The following is a 25,264-nucleotide window of genomic DNA, read 5'->3' on the forward strand; positions in this document are numbered from 1 at the left end:
ATTGAAGCAAAAAAAAAATGTTTGAGGAAAGTGTAAATAGAATCATTCATTCAATTTTTTTATCTCAAGCACAGGAAAAATTACAAAAATTTCAAAATTATAAAATTACAAAGAGAGAGAGGAGACAGGCAAGTTTTACCTTTTGAGCATTGTTGCCAGAATTAACTCTCCAGCTGATAAGCTCGACGCTGCAGAAGTTGAGGGCTGTGGAAATTTAGAAGGGGTTTTTTCCAACACATCATAAAAGTTTTCTGCAGCTGCAGAATTGGCACTGGCGACTTCATCGCATACTTTAATGTTTTTGAAACCAGCACAATGCTTGAACCTATTAAACCACCCATTGCTTGCCACGAACCTGGCTTGGGGTTTGCCACACTTATCCTTAATATCTTCATAAATACTTCTTGCTTTTGCTTGAATGGCTGTTGGACTTAGGGGCACTTGCTTCTGAATCTGATTTTCCATCCACATTATTAATAGCTTTTCCATCTTCAATATAGCACCTGAATGCTGTTTTGTGAACACTGTTGATCTTAAATGTGTTGATCCTTTAACATATTCTTTTATACGCACACTGTCCTTTAAAATAATATTCACTGCTGAAGTAGTGAGACCTAATTCCGTGCAATAGATGACAAACTTTGTCCCATTTCGTACTTCTTAATCATCTTCATTTCTAAATCAATTTTGTTTCATTTCCTAGCACTGCCAGCACTTGCACTTTCTGTTGGTCGCTTTCCCTTCACCATTGTAATATGTAAATAGGAATGAAGAGAAGATTCTGAAAATTTATTTATGTTTTTTATATGACTGAAGATTTCAGTGAAGGGGAAACTCATTTCACCATAATACAATAACATAAAAGCCCACACAGTTCCAGTTATTGGTATTATTGCAAATGCAATAAGATAGAGTTTTACAGCTATTTATAATTAGATGCACTAACAGAAAAGCCCAATAAAGTGGAAATTGTTTTTTATTGTTTTATGGTCGTGATCTCCAGAAATGTTCTTTAGAAAAATATCAACAAAGGCGTCAAAATTTATTGTTATAACGGAACATATGATAACAATGAAAGTGTAGTGCAATTTCCATTATAAAAATGACATTTTAGAGGGATAAATAGCTTAGTTATAAAGCGAAAATTTCAACTTCTGAGGTCTTGGAACGAATTATCAAAAAAACAATGTGTTACTGGATTCACATTACGATATTTTTACAATACCTCCATTTATTTCTACAGGATGCAAAATATATTTCCACAATTTTTTTAAGTTTGCACCGGCAGGCAAAAACTTATGTAAAGTTGAATTTCTGTAAGTCGAGTATTACGTAAGCTGGAGAGTTCCTGTATATATATAATAATTTTATTCTTTATATAGAGTAATAGATTACCACATCAATTATAGATCACCACAAAATTAAATAGATACTGTATGCCTTTTTATAATGAAATAAATATATAAGTTTAAATAAAAATAAATTTAAGTAACTTAAACCCAAATTACTTGGCACCCCTGGAATATTGTTGGGGCACCCCTGGAATATTGTTGGGGCACCCCAGTCGAAAACCACTATAATAGAAGTTGTTTTATTTAGTCATTTATGCTTCAAAATACTTGTTCCAACTTTAAATTACTTGGCTAAATTGAAATTACAGAAGTAGCTGCCCAATTATGATAACTGGGTCATATTATAAATTGGTCAAAACAGGGATATTGTTTGGGGTCTTCACATCATCATATGATTCACAGGAACTAGGTTCAGAAACATTGTTCTTGAGTTGACTGTTCAATAATATTGATCAAAAACTGAAATTCATTTAATTTATTTATAATAATCCTGGAATTACCATGTGGACAAACTAAATTTTGCATTTTATTGCTTTTTAAAATTAAACTTGATACATCCCTTATAGCTATTTAAATGTTTTTCTCCTGTGTTCTGTGAATGCTGGTTGTATTAACTACTAACCTGTGTTATCCTCGACCTCCCCTACCACCCCTCTCCCCATTAATTGCTAGTTTACCTGAACTGTTAAGCCTCTTCAGTGACATTAACAAGAACTTTTGCACCTCTTCTGTTCAAATGAATTTCATCTTTACAAAACAAATTCCTTTTTATTAACTAGTGCAGGCATGCCGATAAAAATGAAACCCATCCCAGTAAGCCTTGCAGAATTCACTCATGGTCAATCTACAAGGCTTTCATCTTGTAATCCTGTCATGTCAGCAGAATTGCAAGCTCAAAAACATCTTCCCTTATCTTGCAACATTTTTCCAACATGACTTCCATTCCTCCCCCAACCAAGTCATGACTTCTTTTATGCATTATGCTGTTGGTTCATGTATGGACATCAGTTTTTGCACATGAGAGGATATACAAGGTACATTCAGGAAGTTCTTACTAATCTAATCACCTTTCACACACACACACACACACACACACACACACACACACACACACACACACACACACACACACACACACACACACACACACACACACACACATTCTTGCTCTTCCCAAGCTTGTATTTTTTTTTTTTTTTTTTTTAAGCATGTGTAGGACTGCTATGCCGTTTATTTCATGTCATTCACTGTTACGAAATGATGACCGTGAAGTCCCATTTTTAGTTTAAGAAACATCCAGAAGTCAGAGGAGGTAGGGAGGGTGCTGATGACTGATTTTTTTCACAGCCAAGAACTTAACTGCCATCACCGTGTCACTGAGTGCATTGCCATGGTGCAGGATCCATCTCCCTTCAATTTTTGAGGTTGTGTTAACCTCACATTGTCACACAGACATGTCAAAACCTCAGTGTAGTAAACAGGAGGTGTGCTTAACTCCCGTCACAAATTTGTGGTGCACTATGACCTCACTGTCGAATAAAACAATCAACATGACTTTGATATTGGATTTTGTTTCCTGTGACTTCTTGGGCCATGAGGACATTTTTGTGTTTGGATGATTCCACTGTGGTCTTTGGGTTATAGACAAACACCCAACCTTCATCCACTTTTCTTGCTTGCTGAGGTTCCAATCATTTTTGTGAAGAACAAGTAGTGGGAAGAAGTCACGAATAAGAGACTGTGGTTGCTCCGTGCTTAGATCCAATATGCCGACCGGGCTAGCCAGGTGGGTAAAGTGCCTGCCTGGCAACCCAAAGGTCGCGGGTTCGAATCCCGCCTCGGGCTTGGGTCAGAGTAAAAATGCAAAAACCTTGGGAGGGGCATTATGGCCACAAAAGCAGATTCTTCAACAACTAACAAAAAAAAAAAAAAAAAAGATCCAATATAGTTATATTAGGGAAGGATGCTACATGGATGTTTTCCATTAAGGTTATTATTATATTGAAACCACTCGTATACTGCGTGAAAATTAATAATATAGTTTATTAGGTTGTTTGCCTACATTACTATACATTAAGGTGCCTTTTCGGGTATCTTACCAATACCCATCATCAGACCAAGCTGTTGGGTGAACAGAAAAATAGAAAGAGAAAGGTTTTAATATAATAATTACCTTAATGAAAAACAACCATATAGCATCTTTCCCTAACTATATTGGATCTAGGTACGGACCAACCATAGTCAGTCTCATTCGTGACTTCCCACTACTTGTTCTTCACAAAAATGATTGGAACCTCAGCAAGCAATAGGAAACAGCAAATTCAAATAGAAGAGAATGAATGAAAAACCAGGAAAAGAAAATAGACCAGATACATCTTCCTCCAGTCCACCTCAACCAGAAGCATGGTCTGATGATGGGTATCAGCAAAATCCCCGAACCAGCCTGCACACCAACCTTGATGTCAAGATGGGAGAAAAGGTCACCCCAGGCTTTCACTACCCAAGCACCCCGGATCCAGTTTAAAAACTTGGCACCAGCAGCATGATCTGATGATAGGTATCGGTAAGATCCTGAACCAACCTGCACACCAAAGGTCATCCCAGGCTTCTAAGAACCCCGGATCCAAGATAAAAACTTGGCAATATCCTATTGGCTAATTGGAGTTAATCCCTCTCCTATAAATTATCTGCTGGCAGTGCCTCTTGCCTGTATGCGCATCTGGTTTCTTGGAGCATTGGCAAGAGGAGTTGTATCAGCAGGTAAGAATTTAATCTCTTTGTAATTTTCTTAGATTTCCTGTTTTCTATTGTAATGGTAATTCAAAACTTAAAATTTAATGCTTTAAAACCATAATTGTTAATAGTAATATTGTAATTGTAAATTGGTAATTGTAATATTATAAAATATTCAAATTTGTAACTCTTTCTATTTTCCTGTCTGCCCAACAGCTTGGTCTGATGATGGGTATCGGTAAGATACTTGAAATGTCACCTTAATATATAGTGATGTAGGCAAACAGCCTAATAAACCATATTATTAATTTTCACGTGGTTTAAGTGGTTTTAATATAATAATAACCTTAGCAGGTTTGTTTTTTGTAATTTGTGCCATGTGTTATTAATATGCACATGGTGGAAAACATGTTACATATTATTGCTATCTATTTTGTGAAACAGATTGTTACCGTAAAGTGTGAAGAAGGCAACAGAAGTGTTGTGTGTTCTCTCCTTTTTTTGGTAGAATAATTGTTTATGACTAACAGGATTGTGTTGGCCCTCCCCTTTAGAAAACCGTTTTTGGATCTGGCGGGACAAAAACAGCCATGAATTATGTTTAGTGCAAATTTTCTGAAGAAAATAAACAAGTCTAGTTCTACTTCTTTAAGGTGCTCTTAACATTCTTCTTTACATCAGATCTTCTTTACATCTGATATAAAGCACATAAGGTCTGAGGTAAAGAAAAACATCTCATATTTTGTATAGGTTTTGACGTGTGTATTTGTTTATATTGGAGAAACTTTAATAAAGATTTATTTTTTGTAATGTCTTATTTCATTGTAGTTTAGGTATCAGTATTTTAGCCTTTGACATGTGTTGATGCTCTAACCCGTCCCCCCCTTTTCTCTCAATGAAGAAAGGTCCCAGTAGTTAATACTACATTATTAAACAATTTGGGGTGTAAAAGCAATAAATATACTTGTGTAACTTTCTTAAATTATGTTTCACTATGAAATAAATAAATTGAAATGGAATTTAGTAGATATATTCTAAATTATTTCTCATTTCTCTCTTTTTTTTTTTTTTCTTCTGAACAGGGTCATGGAAAAGACACAAATCAGGTTGTATTGACTAAGTTGCGTTGTGCAGCTGGATTAGCTGAACTCGCAACAAAAAAATATAAATCTGCTGCAAAAAATTTCTTACAAGCTAGTTTTGACCATTGTGACTTTCCAGATGTAAGTTAAAAATTTTATGCACTTTTTCTTAATAATCAACTAACATCCAGAAATGAACATTATATCCTCCCTCCCCGAAAAAATATTCATCATTTGCTTCTCTCCTTGGTGGCTAGGGGTGGAAAGCTTGTTATGAAAAGAAGGAAAGAATGCATTTTGCATGTGTGCAAGTATATGTGTGAAATGATAAAATTAAGTTTAGATTAGTCAGGATTATCTTGATTATAAAAACTATTGCACTAAAATGTTTTGTGAAGACTGCGGGCATCTGAAATACATTATTAAAGTGCTTCCATAAGCATATTCTAATCGTAAGATGCAAATTAAGGGTGCTTTAGTTTCCACTCCTATAAAGTCATGCAGATTCATGTGAGGAGAGAGGTATATCAGGATGGAACAGGTTATGCAAACAACTTACCAGTATAATTTCAGAAGTTATCACATCTTATTAAAATGGACTATTCACGTGTTGTTTTTTTGTTTTTGTTTTTTTAATAAAAAAGCAATGTTAAAAGAAAAATTGCATAAGGCAAAATTCAATCAGTACAGATAGGATCTGTGCCCTAAAAATGGGATTATATGTGCATTTTTATGCACATTTAATTCCAGAAATGCTTTAATAACTTAGTCTTTCTTTTAAAGAAAAGAATTAGATATTCTTACTAAAATAATTAAAATTAATTCATATCTTAATATTACAATAACATGCCATAATGTTTATCAAATTGTTAGAAGTGAGGTTGTGCTTTTTGTGAGAAAGAATTAATTTGTAAGCAGAAAGGTCTTTCAGCATCATCAGGTGTGATCAAACAGTATTAATAGCACAATGCTAACTATTGGAGATGCAGGTTAGTTGGTTTTACAGTACATCAGCATCTTGGGCCCTCTTGTGCTGGTATGTTTTATCTGTGTGAATATGCATAGACTGGTCTGTACATGGTGTGGGCTGAAAAACTAGTAATAACTCAGAGGAAAACCCCTCATCCCTTTTCTTGAGTAACTGCAGCCTTAATAATTGAAGATGCCTTTAAGAATTCCTCCAGTCTCTTGTGAGATTTGCACCCAGATCTCTCCAAACGAGTGACTGTGGTGAAACCACTATACATTTGTGGAGGACAGTTGGAGATACATCAAAGGAAGGCATTGGTACCATCTAGATCAGGGGTGGGCAACAGCCGGCCCGCGACGATGTTGAATCCGGCCCCCTCGGTAAATGCATAAATATAGAAAATCCATACCTGACTACACTTGCCGTAAACGTTCGGCTTAATTCGGTTCAATCGGGAATCGCGGCCAGTACAACAGTAACCAAGTGATTCTACGCAGCGTCAAAGAGTTATTTCCTAATTATTATTGTAGCATCGATCGAACGAAGTTCCTTTGGGTTTGACTTCTTATCAAAAAAAATAATATTGGGAGATATTTTATGTTTTATGCCTTTTCTAATTATTACAATTTTTAATTTAATATAATTTATAGCCCATAAAATGAGCCAATTAAAAAAAAAAAGAAAAATTGATGCCGAATGCCGCATTTTCAATGATAATTGGACATTCAGATATTTTTTTTAAAAATACATTAATAATTTGGTAATTCAAGTAATATAACATTTTTTAGGTTCTGATTTTTTTTATTAAATCGTTCAATCTATTCTGGCCCGCATCATGATGCAAAAATTTCATTCGGCCCGCATCATGATACGAAAATTTCATTCAGCCCGCTGAAGAAAAAAGTTGCCCACCCCTGATCTAGATGATAACTGATTGACCACTTTCTTGGAACCAGAATTTTTTAAAGTAACCTACGTCTTGCAATTTAGTTACACAGTTCCCATTTTGTATTGTTGTGAACAGTGTCCATAACAACTAAAAAATCATGTAAGGAAGCACTGTCTCTCAAATAATTCTAATACTGGCTAAACAGAATAATAAGTGTGAATAATATCTAGGTTTTGAATTTGATGTTGCATCGGAGCATAAAAATAAAAACAGCATCACTCAAATTAAGTTAAATCTCTCTCTTTCAGGACATAGATTTTGGTTGATTAAATGAAACAGCTTCAAATCAAGTACCTCATCTGGACAGAATTAGCAGAGATGGTAGAGCATTACCAGGTGAAATGTTATTGTGTCATTCTACACACAGAGGGGATTTTGCAAAAACGTTTTTGGAAGATGAAATAATATAAAATTCATACACTTCACTGAATTTAGGGGCGCCTCCGTAGCCAGGTGGGAAGGAGCAGCAGTGCGTAGCATATGCTTCTTGATTAGACCGGGGTTCGAGCCCGTCACCACCAAATACGGAGTATGCGGAAAGGTCAAGGAATGACCACCGCATATCCCGGAGCAATATGGCCTTAGTTGCTAATGCTCCTAAAAACCAAATAACAAACAAAAACAAAACTGAATTTAGTTTTTGATCATGGGATCATTCTGCTCCCACTGAAGAAAAGGCCAAGTAGTCATAAGCACTCTACTACATCAGCACTGAATGACAATATGTGTTTAAATGGAAGTTCACTTCCATATACACTTGGCTCTTCAACTGAGTGACAAATACCATTATCCAGAGATCTGCCTAAGTTCATGACGTCATTGTAAATTTCGTAGCATTACCTGAACAAGGGATCTAACATTTAAAAAACTGAGTTACTGCCATGGTAGCTATTTTGAAGCTGCTAAGTTCTCATCAGCTGTCAGGTAGTCTCTGCTAGTCAATTTACAATGAAATGTGAATAATGTATTTTGTCTGAATGAACAGCCAAGCAGTGCATGAAAGGTAACACTTGCATTCAAACAATTAACAACTGTTACAGTGGACCTTCAACCTTTAGAACCGGGTTGTGCTTGCTCTGTGAAATACAATACTGTAAGATTGGAAGGAATAATTCAACACATTAGTTGAAATCAATTTTTTTTACACCTTACTGCATTCAATTTTTAGGTAAGAGGATCACACAAGAGATGGTAGCACTTGAGGATTTTAAGACAATTCATACATAAATTGACACATTAGTAAATTAATAAGAGGAGTTTACCTCAATATAGTACGTGGAACACTTCCGTATGATACCCTCCAGAAATTAAAACGGAAAAAACGAAAAAATCGACAACTTACCGGTACATTAAAGTAAAATATAAATAATTAAAGTAAATTATAAATAATTAAATAATCAATTTAACACAATTCAAAACAATTAAAATTCAAATTAACGCAATTAAAAGAATCTAACGAAAATATTCAAAACGATTTTCCTTCCTGAAGCTGACAATGCTTTTCGACCGACTGTCGTGATCACAGGAATGAAAATTATCGAATCAGGCTAAACCTGCAACTTAAATAGTGATTATGTGTCTTCGCGCATGCGCGTAAAGGTCCACGCATCGGAGATCAAATATGGCCGCCGAACATTAACAGAATTCTCGTGTAATTTAATTTCAACGGTTTCTGCAATTAATAGTCGCGTATAATTACGTTGAACGTTAAGTATTTTGGCCTCGTTAAATAAAAAAGTATGTTTTTCGTTAATGGCATGAAAGGCTAATTCTGACGCTGCTGAACGAGAAGCACGAACAGAGGCTTCGTGTTGATTTACACGGATATTAAGAGAAAACCGCGTGGAACCCTGATAAGACGAGTCGCAATCACCGCAAGAAATGTTGTATACTAGATCATTAATTTGTGTTGCGAACGCCGAAAGAACCGAGCGATTGTTCAGTATAGTGTGTAACTTCCGTATAGGCCTAGCTATAATTTTAAATTCGGTATCTTTAAAGAATCTGTTAAGCTGTTTGTGCCACTGTTCAACATATGGGACAGAAATAAAGTATTTTTTGATATTACTATTGTTGATTGGTGCAGTATTTTGTATCCTATCCTTAGCTTGTACCCTAATTCGATTTATAGTGTTAATGGGATAACCCCTGTTCAAGAATCTGCTAGTTAATATTTGTATTTCTGAGTCTAAAGCAGAATCCGTCGTTGAATATTTATAGGCATTTAGAAATTGATTAAAGATAATCGATCTTTTGTAGGTGAACGGGTGGTAGCTATTATAATGTAGAAGCATACCGGTGTTTGTGGGTTTTCGATAGATGCTAAATTGTATTTTGTTCGAGTCCCGGGTAAGCGTGAAATTTAGAAAGTTTAATGACTTAGTATCCGTATCTTCCCTTTCCAATGTAAATTTGAGTCTAGAATGAATATTGTTAAACGAATGTAAAATATCTTGGATAGTACTACTATCGGTAATAACTAGAACATCGTCTAAATACCTCCCATAGTATGTGATACGGGGACGAAAAGGTGTCAAATGTATCTGCTCAATCGTTGAGAGATAGATCTCTGACATTAAGCCACTCAGGCTCAAACCCATTGGTAATCCAAAAATTTGTTTGTACACCTTGTCTCGAAAGGTGATGTAGTTAGCCTCAACTAATAGTTTAATTAAGTGAAAAATCTCCTTTATAGGCAGCTTCGTATAATTAATCGGTGTCGAGTTTTTATTTAACATATCCCAAATAATATCTAATGTGTATTCAACGTTTACATTCGTATATAATGATGTAACATCTAATGAGAATAAATTGTCATTGTCGCCGAGTCTACAGTCTTTAAGATTATTAAATAATGTATCGTAATTCTTAATCCCAAATTGTATAACCTGTCTAAAAGGTTTTATAATGTTATATACATGTGTGGCTAAGGCTGAAAATGCCGAGTTCCTGTAGGAAACAATAGGTCGAATCGGAAATCCAGGCTTGTGTAATTTTACCTGACCAAAAAGTGCAGGAATATTGTATGTTCTGGACTTCAATTCCTTCAACTGAACCATAGTAATGTAGTCGTTTTTACGATATGTGGTTAACGTTTTATTGTATTGATTTACCAAATTGGTAAACAGTGTCGGGTCCACTTCACAATAAGTGGAGCTATCAGATACAACTGAATCTAACTTATTAATATAATCATGTTTATCTAGTATTACCACTGTATCTCCTTTATCTGCCCTCTGTATAATAATGTCCTTATTTTCTCGAAGTTCTCGTAAAGCTGAACTGTCATGTGTATTCAATTTAGGAAGTCGTGTTTCTTTTATGTTATTCACTACTTGGTTAACTTGTTGAATAAATACATCTTTTTGTGGAACACTACGAAGTCCAAATTCAAAATCAATTACGCATTGTTTTTTTGGCAGCTTTCGAGGTGGTAAATTATAATTTAATCCTTTGGATAAAAGTGAAATCTGGTCCTGCGATAGTGTACACGAGGAAAGATTTGTAACCTGTTGATGTGTCGGTTCGTTGGATACTGGGTGAGGGGGTGTTCGTGAACTAGCCGACATATTCTGTGGTAGTGCGTTATGTGTCTGTGGGGGGGGATGTCACCCAACTCGTGTGAACTTGGTCGCAAGCTCGCGACAATGTGTTAGAATTCGTATGAACGTGTCTTGAACTATTCGATAATGTTTGCAACTTATTAACGTGTCTGTTTTTTATTTCTGAGGCTTGTGCTTCCCGTCGCAAATCTATGGAGGTCTTCAATACAGACCAATCGTTCGGATGTAGATAATTTTTTAATTTATCGCGAAGCTTCCTAACCTGGGAAAGGTATTTTTGTTTATCCGAATATCGAGATTTTAAGGCAAGCTTAACAATATTACGTGATGTCGCTAGTGATAGTTGTTTTATGCCTGAAATTTTTTGATTTAAATTCACCCTGGCAAACTTCGGAACGATGTTGTTTTGAAGGCAATATTTTAGGAAAGAAATATGGTAACTTTGGGCCAAGTACCTTAGTGTAGATTTAATGTAATTTTGTACCAAGCCATTCAAAAAATCTCCCATAATTGTGTGTATCGATTGTATACTACTGGAGAGACAGGAAGTGAATGAAATAGTCAATAAGAGTATGAAAATTAATTTGATAGTATGAATCAGAGCTGTGATACTCAATATGTTCTACGTTGATAATGATATTAGTAAATTAATAAGAGGAGTTTACCTCAATATAGTACGTGGAACACTTCCGTATGATACCCTCCAGAAATTAAAACGGAAAAAACGAAAAAATCGACAACTTACCGGTACATTAAAGTAAAATATAAATAATTAAAGTAAATTATAAATAATTAAATAATCAATTTAACACAATTCAAAACAATTAAAATTCAAATTAACGCAATTAAAAGAATCTAACAAAAATATTCAAAACGATTTTCCTTCCTGAAGCTGACAATGCTTTTCGACCGACTGTCGTGATCACAGGAATGAAAATTATCGAATCAGGCTAAACCTGCAACTTAAATAGTGATTATGTGTCTTCGCGCATGCGCGTAAAGGTCCACGCATCGGAGATCAAATATGGCCGCCGAACATTAACAGAATTCTCGTGTAATTTAATTTCAACGGTTTCTGCAATTAATAGTCGCGTATAATTACGTTGAACGTTAAGTATTTTGGCCTCGTTAAATAAAAAAGTATGTTTTTCGTTAATGGCATGAAAGGCTAATTCTGACGCTGCTGAACGAGAAGCACGAACAGAGGCTTCGTGTTGATTTACACGGATATTAAGAGAAAACCGCGTGGAACCCTGATAAGACGAGTCGCAATCACCGCAAGAAATGTTGTATACTAGATCATTATTTGTGTTGCGAACGCCGAAAGAACCGAGCGATTGTTCAGTATAGTGTGTAACTTCCGTATAGGCCTAGCTATAATTTTAAATTCGGTATCTTTAAAGAATCTGTTAAGCTGTTTGTGCCACTGTTCAACATATGGGACAGAAATAAAGTATTTTTTGATATTACTATTGTTGATTGGTGCAGTATTTTGTATCCTATCCTTAGCTTGTACCCTAATTCGATTTATAGTGTTAATGGGATAACCCCTGTTCAAGAATCTGCTAGTTAATATTTGTATTTCTGAGTCTAAAGCAGAATCCGTCGTTGAATATTTATAGGCATTTAGAAATTGATTAAAGATAATCGATCTTTTGTAGGTGAACGGGTGGTAGCTATTATAATGTAGAAGCATACCGGTGTTTGTGGGTTTTCGATAGATGCTAAATTGTATTTTGTTCGAGTCCCGGGTAAGCGTGAAATTTAGAAAGTTTAATGACTTAGTATCCGTATCTTCCCTTTCCAATGTAAATTTGAGTCTAGAATGAATATTGTTAAACGAATGTAAAATATCTTGGATAGTACTACTATCGGTAATAACTAGAACATCGTCTAAATACCTCCCATAGTATGTGATACGGGGACGAAAAGGTGTCAAATGTATCTGCTCAATCGTTGAGAGATAGATCTCTGACATTAAGCCACTCAGGCTCAAACCCATTGGTAATCCAAAAATTTGTTTGTACACCTTGTCTCGAATGGTGATGTAGTTAGCCTCAACTAATAGTTTAATTAAGTGAAAAATCTCCTTTATAGGCAGCTTCGTATAATTAATCGGTGTCGAGTTTTTATTTAACATATCCCAAATAATATCTAATGTGTATTCAACGTTTACATTCGTATATAATGATGTAACATCTAATGAGAATAAATTGTCATTGTCGCCGAGTCAAATAAATTGACACAATAAAATGTACTTGAAAAGCATATATACAGAGTGTCTCAAAAATACACAGCATAACTTCAGAAATGAGTTCCTCATATGTAGACAATAAAAATATTTTATATCAACATAGTTCCGGAAATTCTTGGTTTTCGAGTTTTGAAGGTCTGTCTATGACACTTAACTGTTCACATCACCTTATAGTAATTGTTCAAAATGTCCACCTTCTGCCTGAATACAGGCCTCGCATCGACGTCTCATGGACTCACGAAGACAATGCCAAATTCCTGGCATGTTTCGTATTGTCTCACAACCTGCCACAGTTCGAATGTGAAGAATTTCCACATCATCTACCAGAGTCGAATACACCAATGACTTTAAATGACCCCACAAGAAGAAATCTAGTGGGTTTAAATCAGTGAGTGTGGAGGCCAGGCAGTTGGTCCACCCTTCTATTTCAGGAGTCGTAGATCTTGGTCTTCCTCTGTCAGCAGCACGAGGTGTAAAGGTCCCATGTTCACAAAGGCCCCCATGGATACCTTCAAACGTTTTCCTGTCTGGACATCTTTGTTCTGGAAACCTTTCATGGTGCAAACGATGAGCCTCCAGAGCATTGCCGTCTGCCAAACCATACATAAAGTGCATATCCGCTTGCTCCTGATTTGAGTACATGATCGGAATGGAAAACCACCAGATTCTGTCAGTACCTTGTGATGAAGGAAATCACCTGCGGGAGATAAGACATTCCGGTTAATAACTCGGAAACCAAGCATTTCTGGAACTATGTTGATATAAAATATTTTTATTGTCTACATTTGAGGAACTCATTCCTGAAGTTATGCTGTGTATTTTTGAGACACTCTGTATGTATACACTTTGGAAGATTGAACTTTGCATCTTTTGCTAGAAAAGGTTTGGAAGAACTGACTCTGTATATTTAAGACCTTATAACATTATCATGATGAACACACTTCGCTTTGTTGCAAGATGCGTGTAAGTATTTTTCTACGAGAATGAGGTAGGCTGTGACAGAATAATTAAAGAAGAATTTAGCATTAGCATTAGTTGAGGCATGTGATGCAAGAAAGCAAGCTTATACAGCATCAGTCAAAAACAAAAAAAAAAAAAAAAAAACCTTCCCATTTCATCCATCTGGTCACTCAAAATGTTTGTCTAGTTCAGCCTTAAATTTATTTAAGCTATCAACTTCCACAACAACAGATGGAAGTCTGTTCCAGCAAGCGACTACCCGCTGGCTAAAGGCAAACTTCCGCACATCTATTCTACAAATGCCCTTCCTCTATTTGATTCTATGCCCCCTCCAGTTCTTAATCTGAGCAAGCAGAAGTATCCCGTCGGCATTGAGCCTGCTCAAACCATTCAAATCCTTATACGTGTCAATTACATCACCTCGCAGGTGCCTAGTCTCCAGATGATCAACTTGCAGAACTTATGCCTTTCTTCGTAAGCACACCACTTTGTTCCTCTCAACAATCTTGTTGCTCCTCTCTGTACTCGTTCTAGCAACTCTACATCCTTCCTAAAATGAGTCCTCCAGACCTGTATACAGTACTCAAGGTGTGGCCTGACCATTTGCCTTATACATTGCCTTGTCTCTACTAGCAAAATTCCTATATATCATTGACCAAATTCCATGGCTCTGGCAGCCCATCTGCACTGCTCAGAGAACTTCATATCTGACTGTGCAATTACCCCCATGTCGTTTTCATTCTCCACCTCTCTGATTGTAGTACTACACGATTGGTATGTTTCTCTTGGGTTATTGCTATCCATATGGAGTATTTTACATTTGTCAATGTTAAACATCAGTTGCCACTTCTCAGCCCATCTGCCTAACTTTTCTAGATCCTGTCGTAGTAGCATACTGTCTTTACTGTCATTAACAACCCTGCCAACCTTTATATCATCTGCAAACTTCGACATTAAGCCTGATATACCTTCATCAATATCATTGATAAATACACAAAACAACAATGGGCCCAGCACCGAACCCTGGGGGGCTCCACTAATAACATTTGTCCACGAAGAGCAGTGTCCATTTATTACCACTCTCTGCCATCTCCCACTCAACTATCCCTTAATCCATTGCAGTAACTTGCCCTTAATGCCATACCGCTCCAATTTGTACAATAGTCTTCCATGTGCAACAGTATCAAAAGCTTTCCTGAAATCCAAGTAGATGATATCAAAATTATTACCACTCTCTGCCATCTCCCACTCAACTATCCCTTAATCCATTGCAGTAACTTGCCCTTAATGCCATACCGCTCCAATTTGTACAATAGTCTTCCATGTGCAACAGTATCAAAAGCTTTCCTAAAATCCAAGTAGATGATATCAAAATTATTTTTTGCATCCAGTTCCTTTGTGACCACATCATAGTATCCAATCCGATTGGTGAGACAAGACTTTCATTAACAAATCCATGCTGTGTCTGAGCTATTACCGCTGTCTTGTCTAGGTGATCCTGTATCACCTCTTTAACCAGTGACTCCGTTAATTTCCCCAGAACAGAAGTTAAAATAACAGGTCTATAATTATATTTATTTGTATCACCCTTTGAACCCCCGTTGAGATTTAAGGATACATTTTCATATCTCCAGTCCATGAGGACCTCCCCTGACTCTAAGGATGCTCTCATAATTATGGCTAAGGGTTTGCTTACTTCCCTTGCTGCCTCCTTCATTATAACTGGATAGATTCCATCTGCCCCAGGTGTCTTTTTTATGTTTAACTTCAACAACTTCTCCTGCACTTTGCTCTCAGTTATTATAAAATCACTTAGCTCCCTATTAGAGTTTCATAAACTCTAATAGGGAGTTTATGAAATTCACATGGCATTCTCCTTTTTGAATAATTCCTCATGTGTGAATGTAGGTGCAAAATACTCATTCAGTTTATAAGCTACTTGAGGAGGATCATCAATAGTCGAACCATCTGTGTTAAGTGGACCAATCTGATTCATCCCCTTCCTTCTAGAGTTTACATAAGTAAAGAACTTTTTTGCTGTTTTTCTTTTCTTCCTTTGCCAAAGATTTCTCATCATCTGCCTTCGCCTGCCTAACCTCCTTTGTGACTTGATTGCAGATAGGTTATATCTGCCACAGCCTTCTGTGTCGCCTTGTAATTTATATGCATCCCATGCATTTTTCTTCTCTGCCACGAGCCTTATTTATTCATCCAACATCCATTTAGGCCTGAACCTTGAACAGTATTTCTTAGTTGGTATGAAAAGCTTAGTAGCATCCAAGATTAATTCCTTGAATGCTTCCCATTTAGAATTTGCTGTTGGTAACATCATCAGTTGGTCCCACTCTATAGAATTTAAAAACTGTCTGAGACCACTGTAGTCACCTTTATGAAAACAAAAACCCTTCCCTTTACCCTTGATGGTAGTTACATCTTTAAGTAAATCCCACATTAGCATTAGCAGAGGCATATGATGCAAGAAAGCAAGCTTATGCAGCATCAGCCAAAAAAAAAAAAAAAAAAAAAAACCCACTTCCACTTCACCCCTCCATTTGTTTGAAATACCTGTCCAGCTGAGCCATAAATTTATTTAGGCTATCAACTTCCATGACAAGGGATGGAAGTCTGTTCCACCAACCAACTACCCACTGGCTAAAGGCAAATTTCCGCACGTCTATCCTACATCTGTCTTTCCTCAATTCGAATTTATTCCCTCTCAGATGATTATTCTGAGCTAGAGGAAGAATCCCATCAGCATTGAGCATGCTCAAACCATTCAAGTTTTATACACCTCTATCAGATCACCTTGCTTGTGCCTAGTGTCCAGACACTGTAATTTGCAAAACTTAAGCCTTTCTTCATAAGAGTACTCCTTTGTTCCATTCACTAATCTTGTTGCTCTTCTCTGTACTCGTTCCAGCAGCTCTACATCCTTCTCGAAATGAGGCATCCAGACCTGTATACAGTACTCAAATTGTGGCCTGACCATTGCCTTATACAAGGGAATAATCACCTCCTTATCCCTGCTAGAAAAATTCCTGTATATCATTGACAAGACACCATGAGCTACTCTTTCAGCTGGTCTGCACTGCTCAGAGAACTTCATATCTGTCTGCGCAATTACCCCCAGGTCCTTTTCATTCTCTACCACTGTCAGTGTAGTACCACAGAGTTGATACGTTGCTCTGGGGTTGCTGTTTTCCATATGTAGTACACTACATTTGTCAATGTTAAACTTCATTTGTCAATGTTAAACTTCATTTGTCAATGTTAAACTTCATTAGCCACCTCTCAGCCCATCTGCACAACCTTTCCAGATCCTGTTGCAGCAGCATAGTGTCAGTAGTGTCCTTGACAACCCTGCCAACCTTTGTATCGTCTACAAACTTGGACATTAAGCTTGATATACCATCATCAATATCATTTATAAATACAGAAAGCAATAATGGACCCAACACTGAACCCTGAGGGACTCCACTAATAACATTAGTCCATGATGAGCAGTGTCCATTGATTACCACTCTCTGTCTTCTCCCCCCCAATCACCCCTTTATCCATAGCAGGAATTTGCCTCCAATGCCACACTGCTCTAATTTGTGCAGCAGTCTTCCATGTGCAACAGTATCAAAAGCCTTTCTAAGATCCAAGTATATAATATCAAGTTATTCTCTGCATCCAGTTCTTTTGTGACTGCATCATAGTATCCAGTCAAATTGGTCAGGCAGGACTTCCCCTTAACAAAACCATGCTGTGTCCGAACTATAACTGAAGTCTTGTCTAGATGATCCTGCAGTGCTTCTTTAACCAGTGCCTCCATTAATTTTCCTGGAACAGAAGTTAAACTCACAGGTCTATAATTACTTGTGTCAGCACATCAGTACACTGTGATCACTGTCACCTAGTTGTTCCTTTATTTGCAAATTGTTAATGCATGAATAATCACTGCTGATAATCAGATCAATGGTATTACTCCCTCTGGTTGTCCCTCGAATATGTTGTTGTAGAAAACAATCCTCGAATAAATCCACAAAAGTCTTGCCATCGTGTGAGTGACCAAAGCAAAAGTTCCAGTCAATATCTGGAAAGTAGAATCCTCCATTACAAGACATTCTGATTTACTGGCCCATTCTATTTCTCTGCACAACTATTCATTGTACTCATCAGAGTCATTAGGCCTATAACATACTCCTACTCTCATTTTCCGTTTCCCAGTGTTTATCACACCAAACAGACTCAACATTGCACTGTCCACCTGTGTCAATTGGGTGCACTTCTTTAGGTCTTATTTGTTTCTTAACTAACAGCATAACCCCCTCCTCCCTTTCTACCCTTTCTGCCCTTTCTGTACACATTTCACACCCAAAATTCCAATTCTGCACTGATTATATTTGTGTGACACCATGTCTCCGATATCCCAAGAATATCTGCCTTTGATGTCTTGATCAGCACTTCAAATTCATAAATTTTATTTATTATACTTCTAGCATTAGTGTACATGCAAGTATACATGCACTTGTTCTTACTCTTAGTTACCCTAACACAGCCCATATATTTGCTTGTTGCATGATGACTCCCAGCAGCTCTTGAAGTCCCCAGCAACTTTCTCTCTAGGCTGCTGCTCATTACAATAGAATCAGTGCAAGAATCACTTTCACATCTGGCTGCGGCTACTGTTAATCTTTGTCTCTGAATCCCCCAATCTAGCAGTTTTCCGACTCGCCTAACACTGCCTCGACAGCTTCAGCAAATGTTCTTGCCCCTTTCTATTTAAGTGTATCCCATCCCTGTAGAAGCAGTCTCTTCCGTTAGCAAGCACAGGCCACTCTGAAAAAAATTCTAACCTGTGAGCCTTGCACAATTTTTTTGATAATATTAACCAGAGCTTGTGCTCAATATGTTCTACGTTGATTTCAATATTTGTAGAAGAATAAGAAAAATTTTACCTGATTATGATATGTAGAACATTTCCATATGATACTCTCCAGAAATTAAAATGAATATAATATTAATGCAAAATGATTACAGTAAAAAATATATTTAAACAATTAAAAAATCAATTGACCACAATTAAAAATTAATTAAAAAAGTTAACGTAAATTTTGAAAAACTATTTTCATTTCTCTAACAAAGGATTAATTTTTAATTTTGTTCAATTGATTTTTTAATTTATTTTTTATTGTGGTCATTTTGCATGAATGTTACATTCGTTTTAATTTCTGGAGAGTATCATACGGAAGTGTTCTACGCAGAGGTAAATTTCTCTTATTCTTCTACAAATTAGAAAAGAATATAAATCACTGGCAGCAGTCAAACTGAGACTGATTTTATAAGATTTTTATACAATCAAGAAAATGTTAAGTGGGTCAAAATGAGAAGTGTTTAGTAGCTATCCACTCTTAGGCAGTTATATGACAAGGCAGCAGCACAGGAATAAAATCAAATTCCGTTGACATACCTGTCAAGCGGAATTTGATTTTATTCCTTTGCTTCTTTACCTCTTTTTAAGGAGAGAATCAAACTATTTTGTAGGAAGCCGAAATAGTGTTCAGCTTGATACATTATTGGACACTTGGATATCTGCCAAGCACTCTTTTTAACACTTTCTTGAAGCATCTTCTCTTATTCCTCAGAGATTCATTTTTGTGCATTAACATGCCAAGCTTTATATTAAGTTAGCTGCACTCCCTACCTTGAACAAAAAATGCATTATTTACCTATTATGCCATTATTTAGATTCAAAGACCTGTAAAAAAAAAAAAAAGCTGAGATCAGCCATGACAGACCAGCAGGCCATAACCTACTCTCTTCTGTTTCTCATTTTTTCCTTCTTTGCAGTTCTATTCCTAGTCATACACCTATATTTCTACCTAGGGATTAATGATATATCTAGATACTTTGTCTATTAAAGAATGTTCTTTAACTGTGTTTCTCAAACTCTATGTAGCCAAGGATCTTTTTTTTTTTTTTTTTTTCGATACCTTTTTGTTTTTTGCAATCCAAAAATAGAAGCGTAAAAATAATAATAAATTTTTGTTCTTTATTTAATCTTATAACAATGAGTCATTTATTACGCATTCACTTTATAGCTTTTCAATAGCTAGTGTGAATGATGAGGTTATTTAAAATCACACACAAACTTTGTTGGCAGAAAAAGAAGAAATGTTATCCTAAAATCTGGTTCAATTTTCAGTCTATTTTTATACTTGATTTTCAAGAAAACCAAAGGTGAGAAACTCATTTAACACTTAAGTTGTGACTTTCTACATTTGCCAACATTTTTCTATAATAATAGGATCATATAGTTATTTGTATGTTTTCTAAGGACGGATACTAGGTATCTACCAGACTTTGGGAAACTCTATTCTGCAACAATTAGATGTACCCAGTGCATCATATGTCATCTTTCTGATTATGGCATAAATAGTTTAATCTAGATCCTTCAGTCTTCACCATTCTTGTTTAGCAGTGATATAATTCTACAGCAGTCACCTGTGGGATATATGCATATGTCTCTATTTGCTGGTGGTTCCCAGTCTTTTCCAACAAATATTTTGTAGCAACCTCTGTTTTGGATGTAGGTGCATTATATCTTCTCTTATCTAAGTCTGGGTCTTCTATAAACGCCATGGGCACATTCATTGTTGGATTGGCCTGGGTTATTTGATGCATTTGTTTATATGACTCAGCAAATGGGTTAACTTGTCACAGCATCTCATCCAGTTGTTGCATTACTTCAGCCATACACCCCTTGGTTTGATTGTTTTTCAAGCCGTTTTGTTGTTGCTTCAGCAGAATCAAAAGTATAAAGTTGTCTATCCTGGCTTATTTGTCTCATTTGGATATAGTGGTGAGACCAAATTGTAAATCTGACCATGTATTCTAAAACAGTATGGACCATTTCCAGTTGGTGATTTAATCTCTGCACCCATTGATGCAAACACCGTTGCTCAGTTGTACTGTCGTGTATGTTCTCTGTAGTTATTTGCTTCACGTATATCCCCTGTAAGCAGCTCTTGTAATAGAGTAGGTGTCTCAAACAGTGGGTCAAGTGAAACCTTTCCATTGTGACAGCATTTAGTGTATTTATTCGATGTGTTTAACTCATGTCCCCGATACCATGCATTGCAATACTCACAGTTATAACATATTTCCTATGTCATTCTGTTCCATGTTAATTACAGCTTGTTGATTATTTGCATCCAGTACTTCTTTCCAGTAGATTAGTCCTACAGCGTCTTCTCATTTCCAATCTTGCTTCTCTTTCTTCAATGTTTTTTGTCTGTCTTTTTAGTCGTAGAGTCTCATTTCGGTCTCTTAGTCTATTAGATCTCTCCTCTAATGTTTCATTAGCATTTCTTCTACATTTTTTCTAAGTTCTTACACGTTGTTCAGCCATTTTTACACTTTTTAAAACTTAGAACAGTTTATTAAAATTGAAGACAGTTAAAATAAATGTACATCGATAGCTTTCAGGCATATGTTGCCTTTGTTTGGTCGAAAAACATTAGTACAAAAATTAATAAAGAATGCCCTATATGGTGGTCATGTGAGGTGAACTGCATGAACAGGTGCTGGCAACAATTAGCAGTTCGAAAATTTGGGCAGCACACCTAAGCATTTATATATATATATATATATATATATATATATATATATAGAATATTATTAGAAAAAGTAAATCAATCCAATAATAAGAATACCATCAGGGACTTAAGAAAACACAAAAAAAAAAAAAAAAAAATTATTATTATCGCTTTTTACCGACAATCTAGATGACTTCAACTGGGGCCAACCACCCAGAATGAAAGCAAAAAACGACAAGAAGTTCTCTGTTTCTGTAATGATCAATATATGCTAAGTAATTTAAATCTAAACCAAATATAAACCAGTATAGGCCGAATATAAATCGAATATAAATAAATCGAATGAAGATAATTAATTAAGAAAAAATTTTGAAATATTAGAATCAAAGGTAAGAAATATAAGTAAAATATAAATGTAAGCATATATTAATCATCGTTGACCCGACAGAGAACGTAATTTAATGATTAAAATAAGATTAAATATATAATACATACTACATTTGACCGTATCTAGGACATAATGTAATAGTCGTCAAAATAATAAGTGGTGCCCCCTATGTGATGGATACGGTAAAAATAAATAAATAATTAAATTAACGCAAAGAGAAACATGCAGATAGTAAGAAGAAAAACTAAAGGAGTAGGAAAAATAGAACCTGAACTCCACAAAGGCGAAAAATAGTGGTATAGATAAGAAATAGTTTCTCCTACGTCCTCGGATTGCCCTAATAATTTCGGAGAAATAAAAATAAAGAGTGTAGGACAGCTTAAAGGCATTACAAGATATAAGTTGTGGCTCGGGTATGCCCGGGATCGCAAACCCGTTCCTATAGTAGGACCCTGAGCTGAATTTGCATGTTATCTCAGCGTGAATTTAAGTAAATTTAAATGAATTTAACTATATGTATTAAAAAAAAAAAAAAAAAAAAAATATGATACACTGTAATTTGCAAGCCGGTGGGTACAAGTTTTCTACGCCGTAAGACACCAAAGTGTATCCTATTTACATATATACATGGCACTAAATATAACGATTTTATTGAAATTATATTGAAACGATAGGTTCAGAAAACAAATTTTTGAAATTAATTATGCTTATTGCTTTCCTGAAGTGATATTTCATGTAAGCGATAGGGAAATTATTATTAATCAACTTGCCGTACAACGCTGTTAAGCCTGTTGAACAATTTTTATTACTATTGCAGATATAAGCAATCCTTAAACATTGCGATAAAATTATATTAGCATGCACTGATTTTGATACATTAGATTTCCAATTTGTAAGGCTGACTACGTTAAAATTAAATGCATCTCTTTTATTATATACGTTTACGTCTATTTTATTATTATGGAATATTTCTATATGAAGATCCAAGTAATTTGCTATAGTATCGGAACTATTAGTTTTTTCCAATACAAGTTCTACTGGATATAATTTACTATAATCCTGGACAAAATGTGGACAATTAAAAACACATATATCATCTACGTATCTGTATATAAGTAGGTTATCTTGAAATTCTCTTTCTGTATAATACAGATAAAGGTTTGCGATTATGCTTGATGCTGGACTTCCCATAGGGGTGCCAGTCACTTGTAAGTATAACGAAGTTCCGTCATATACATAATTATTAAAGATGCATAATTTTATTAGAGAATCCCAATAGGTTAAATCAACCTTTATAGCATTTTTATTTTCTAAATATAGTTTCTGGAGGATTTAACCTATTGGGATTCTCTAATAAAATTATGCATCTTTAATAATTATGTATATGACGGAACTTCGTTATACTTACAAGTGACTGGCACCCCTATGGGAAGTCCAACATCAAGCATAATCGCAAACCTTTATCTGTATTATACAGAAAGAGAATTTCAAGATAACCTACTTATATACAGATACGTAGATGATATATGTGTTTTTAATTGTCCACATTTTGTCCAGGATTACAGTAAATTATATCCAGTAGAACTTGTATTGGAAAAAACTAATAGTTCCGATACTATAGCAAATTACTTGGATCTTCATATAGAAATATTCCATAATAATAAAATAGACGTAAACGTATATAATAAAAGAGATGCATTTAATTTTAACGTAGTCAGCCTTACAAATTGGAAATCTAATGTATCAAAATCAGTGCATGCTAATATAATTTTATCGCAATGTTTAAGGATTGCTTATATCTGCAATAGTAATAAAAATTGTTCAACAGGCTTAACAGCATTGTACGGCAAGTTGATTAATAATAATTTCCCTATCGCTTACCTGAAATATCACTTCAGGAAAGCAATAAGCATAATTAATTTCAAAAATTTGTTTTCTGAACCTATCGTTTCAATATAATTTCAATAAAATCGTTATATTTAGTGCCATGTATATATGTAAATAGGATACACTTTGGTGTCTTACGGCGTAGAAAACTTGTACCCACCGGCTTGCAAATTACAGTGTATCATATTTTTTTTTTTTTTTTTTTTAATACATATAGTTAAATTCATTTAAATTTACTTAAATTCACGCTGAGATAACATGCAAATTCAGCTCAGGGTCCTACTATAGGAACGGGTTTGCGATCCCGGGCATACCCGAGCCACAACTTATATCTTGTAATGCCTTTAAGCTGTCCTACACTCTTTATTTTTATTTCTCCGAAATTATTAGGGCAATCCGAGGACGTAGGAGAAACTATTTCTTATCTATACCACTATTTTTCGCCTTTGTGGAGTTCAGGTTCTATTTTTCCTACTCCTTTAGTTTTTCTTCTTACTATCTGCATGTTTCTCTTTGCGTTAATTTAATTATTTATTTATTTTTACCATATCCATCACATAGGGGGCACCACTTATTATTTTGACGACTATTACATTATGTCCTAGATACGGTCAAATGTAGTATGTATTATATATTTAATCTTATTTTAATCATTAAATTACGTTCTCTGTCGGGTCAACGATGATTAATATATGCTTACATTTATATTTTACTTATATTTCTTACCTTTGATTCTAATATTTCAAAATTTTTTCTTAATTAATTATCTTCATTCGATTTATTTATATTCGATTTATATTCAGCCTATACTGGTTTATATTTGGTTTAGATTTAAATTACTTAGCATATATTGATCATCACAGAAACAGAGAACTTCTTGTCGTTTTTTGCCTTCATTCTGTGTGGTTGGCCCCAGTTGAAGTCATCTAGATTGTCGGTAAAAAGCGATAATAATAATTTTTTTTTTTTTTTTTTTTTTTTGCGTTTTCTTAAGTCCCTGATGGTATTCTTATTATTGGATTGATTTACTTTTTCTAATAATTTTCTATAGACATTATGGGTGTATTGCATGATTGCTTGCAACTGCATTAACCCATAACACAACTAACGCAACTGCATTATTGTCTTTTAACTTTCTTTCCTTTTATCACTAATATAACTATTAATATATATATATATATATATAAATAAAATGCTTAGGTGTTGCTGCCCACACCTAAGCATTTTATATACATACATACAGGGTGATTCACTACCAGTATGACAAACTTGCAGGAGGTGTAGGGGGCACAAAAACGAATCGGAATCACATAGCATTGCGGAGTCCGAAATGCCTTCGTCATGCGGTAGAGGACGTTGAACCAGAGGTCGCGTGAACAGCAATCTCGCTGGAAGTCAGCATTTGCGAACCATTTCTGTTGAAGAAACCAAGTAGCAAAAGTCCTCCGGAGTGGATAATCCGCAGGCTCCAATGATTGGATGTGTTGCAGATGGTATGAACTCATTTGGTTTGTTGACAGTATCCTCCATACAGTGGATTGGG

The 25,264-nt window shown here is 35.4% G+C and overlaps 1 protein-coding gene across 6 annotated transcripts in view; it reads left to right on the forward strand.

Annotated features, from left to right (window-relative positions):
- CSN1b (COP9 signalosome subunit 1b) overlaps positions 1–25,264 on the forward strand; it is a 400,996-nt gene that overhangs the window by 122,739 nt on the left and 252,993 nt on the right. For all 6 annotated transcript variants that reach the window (XR_016547831.1, XM_090387802.1, XM_090387801.1 and 3 more), the window contains exon 7: positions 5,168–5,308. Coding sequence is in view for 5 of the 6 variants with exons in the window: in XM_090387802.1 (XP_090243928.1) it covers positions 5,168–5,308 (141 nt within the window). In the remaining variant the exon portion in view is untranslated. The remainder of the gene's footprint in view (positions 1–5,167; positions 5,309–25,264) is intronic.

This window comes from Mastigoproctus giganteus, chromosome 13 (assembly GCF_048544385.1).
Source record: "Mastigoproctus giganteus isolate SK-2022 chromosome 13, ASM4854438v1, whole genome shotgun sequence".
NCBI classification, from domain to species: Eukaryota; Metazoa; Arthropoda; class Arachnida; order Uropygi; family Thelyphonidae; genus Mastigoproctus; species Mastigoproctus giganteus.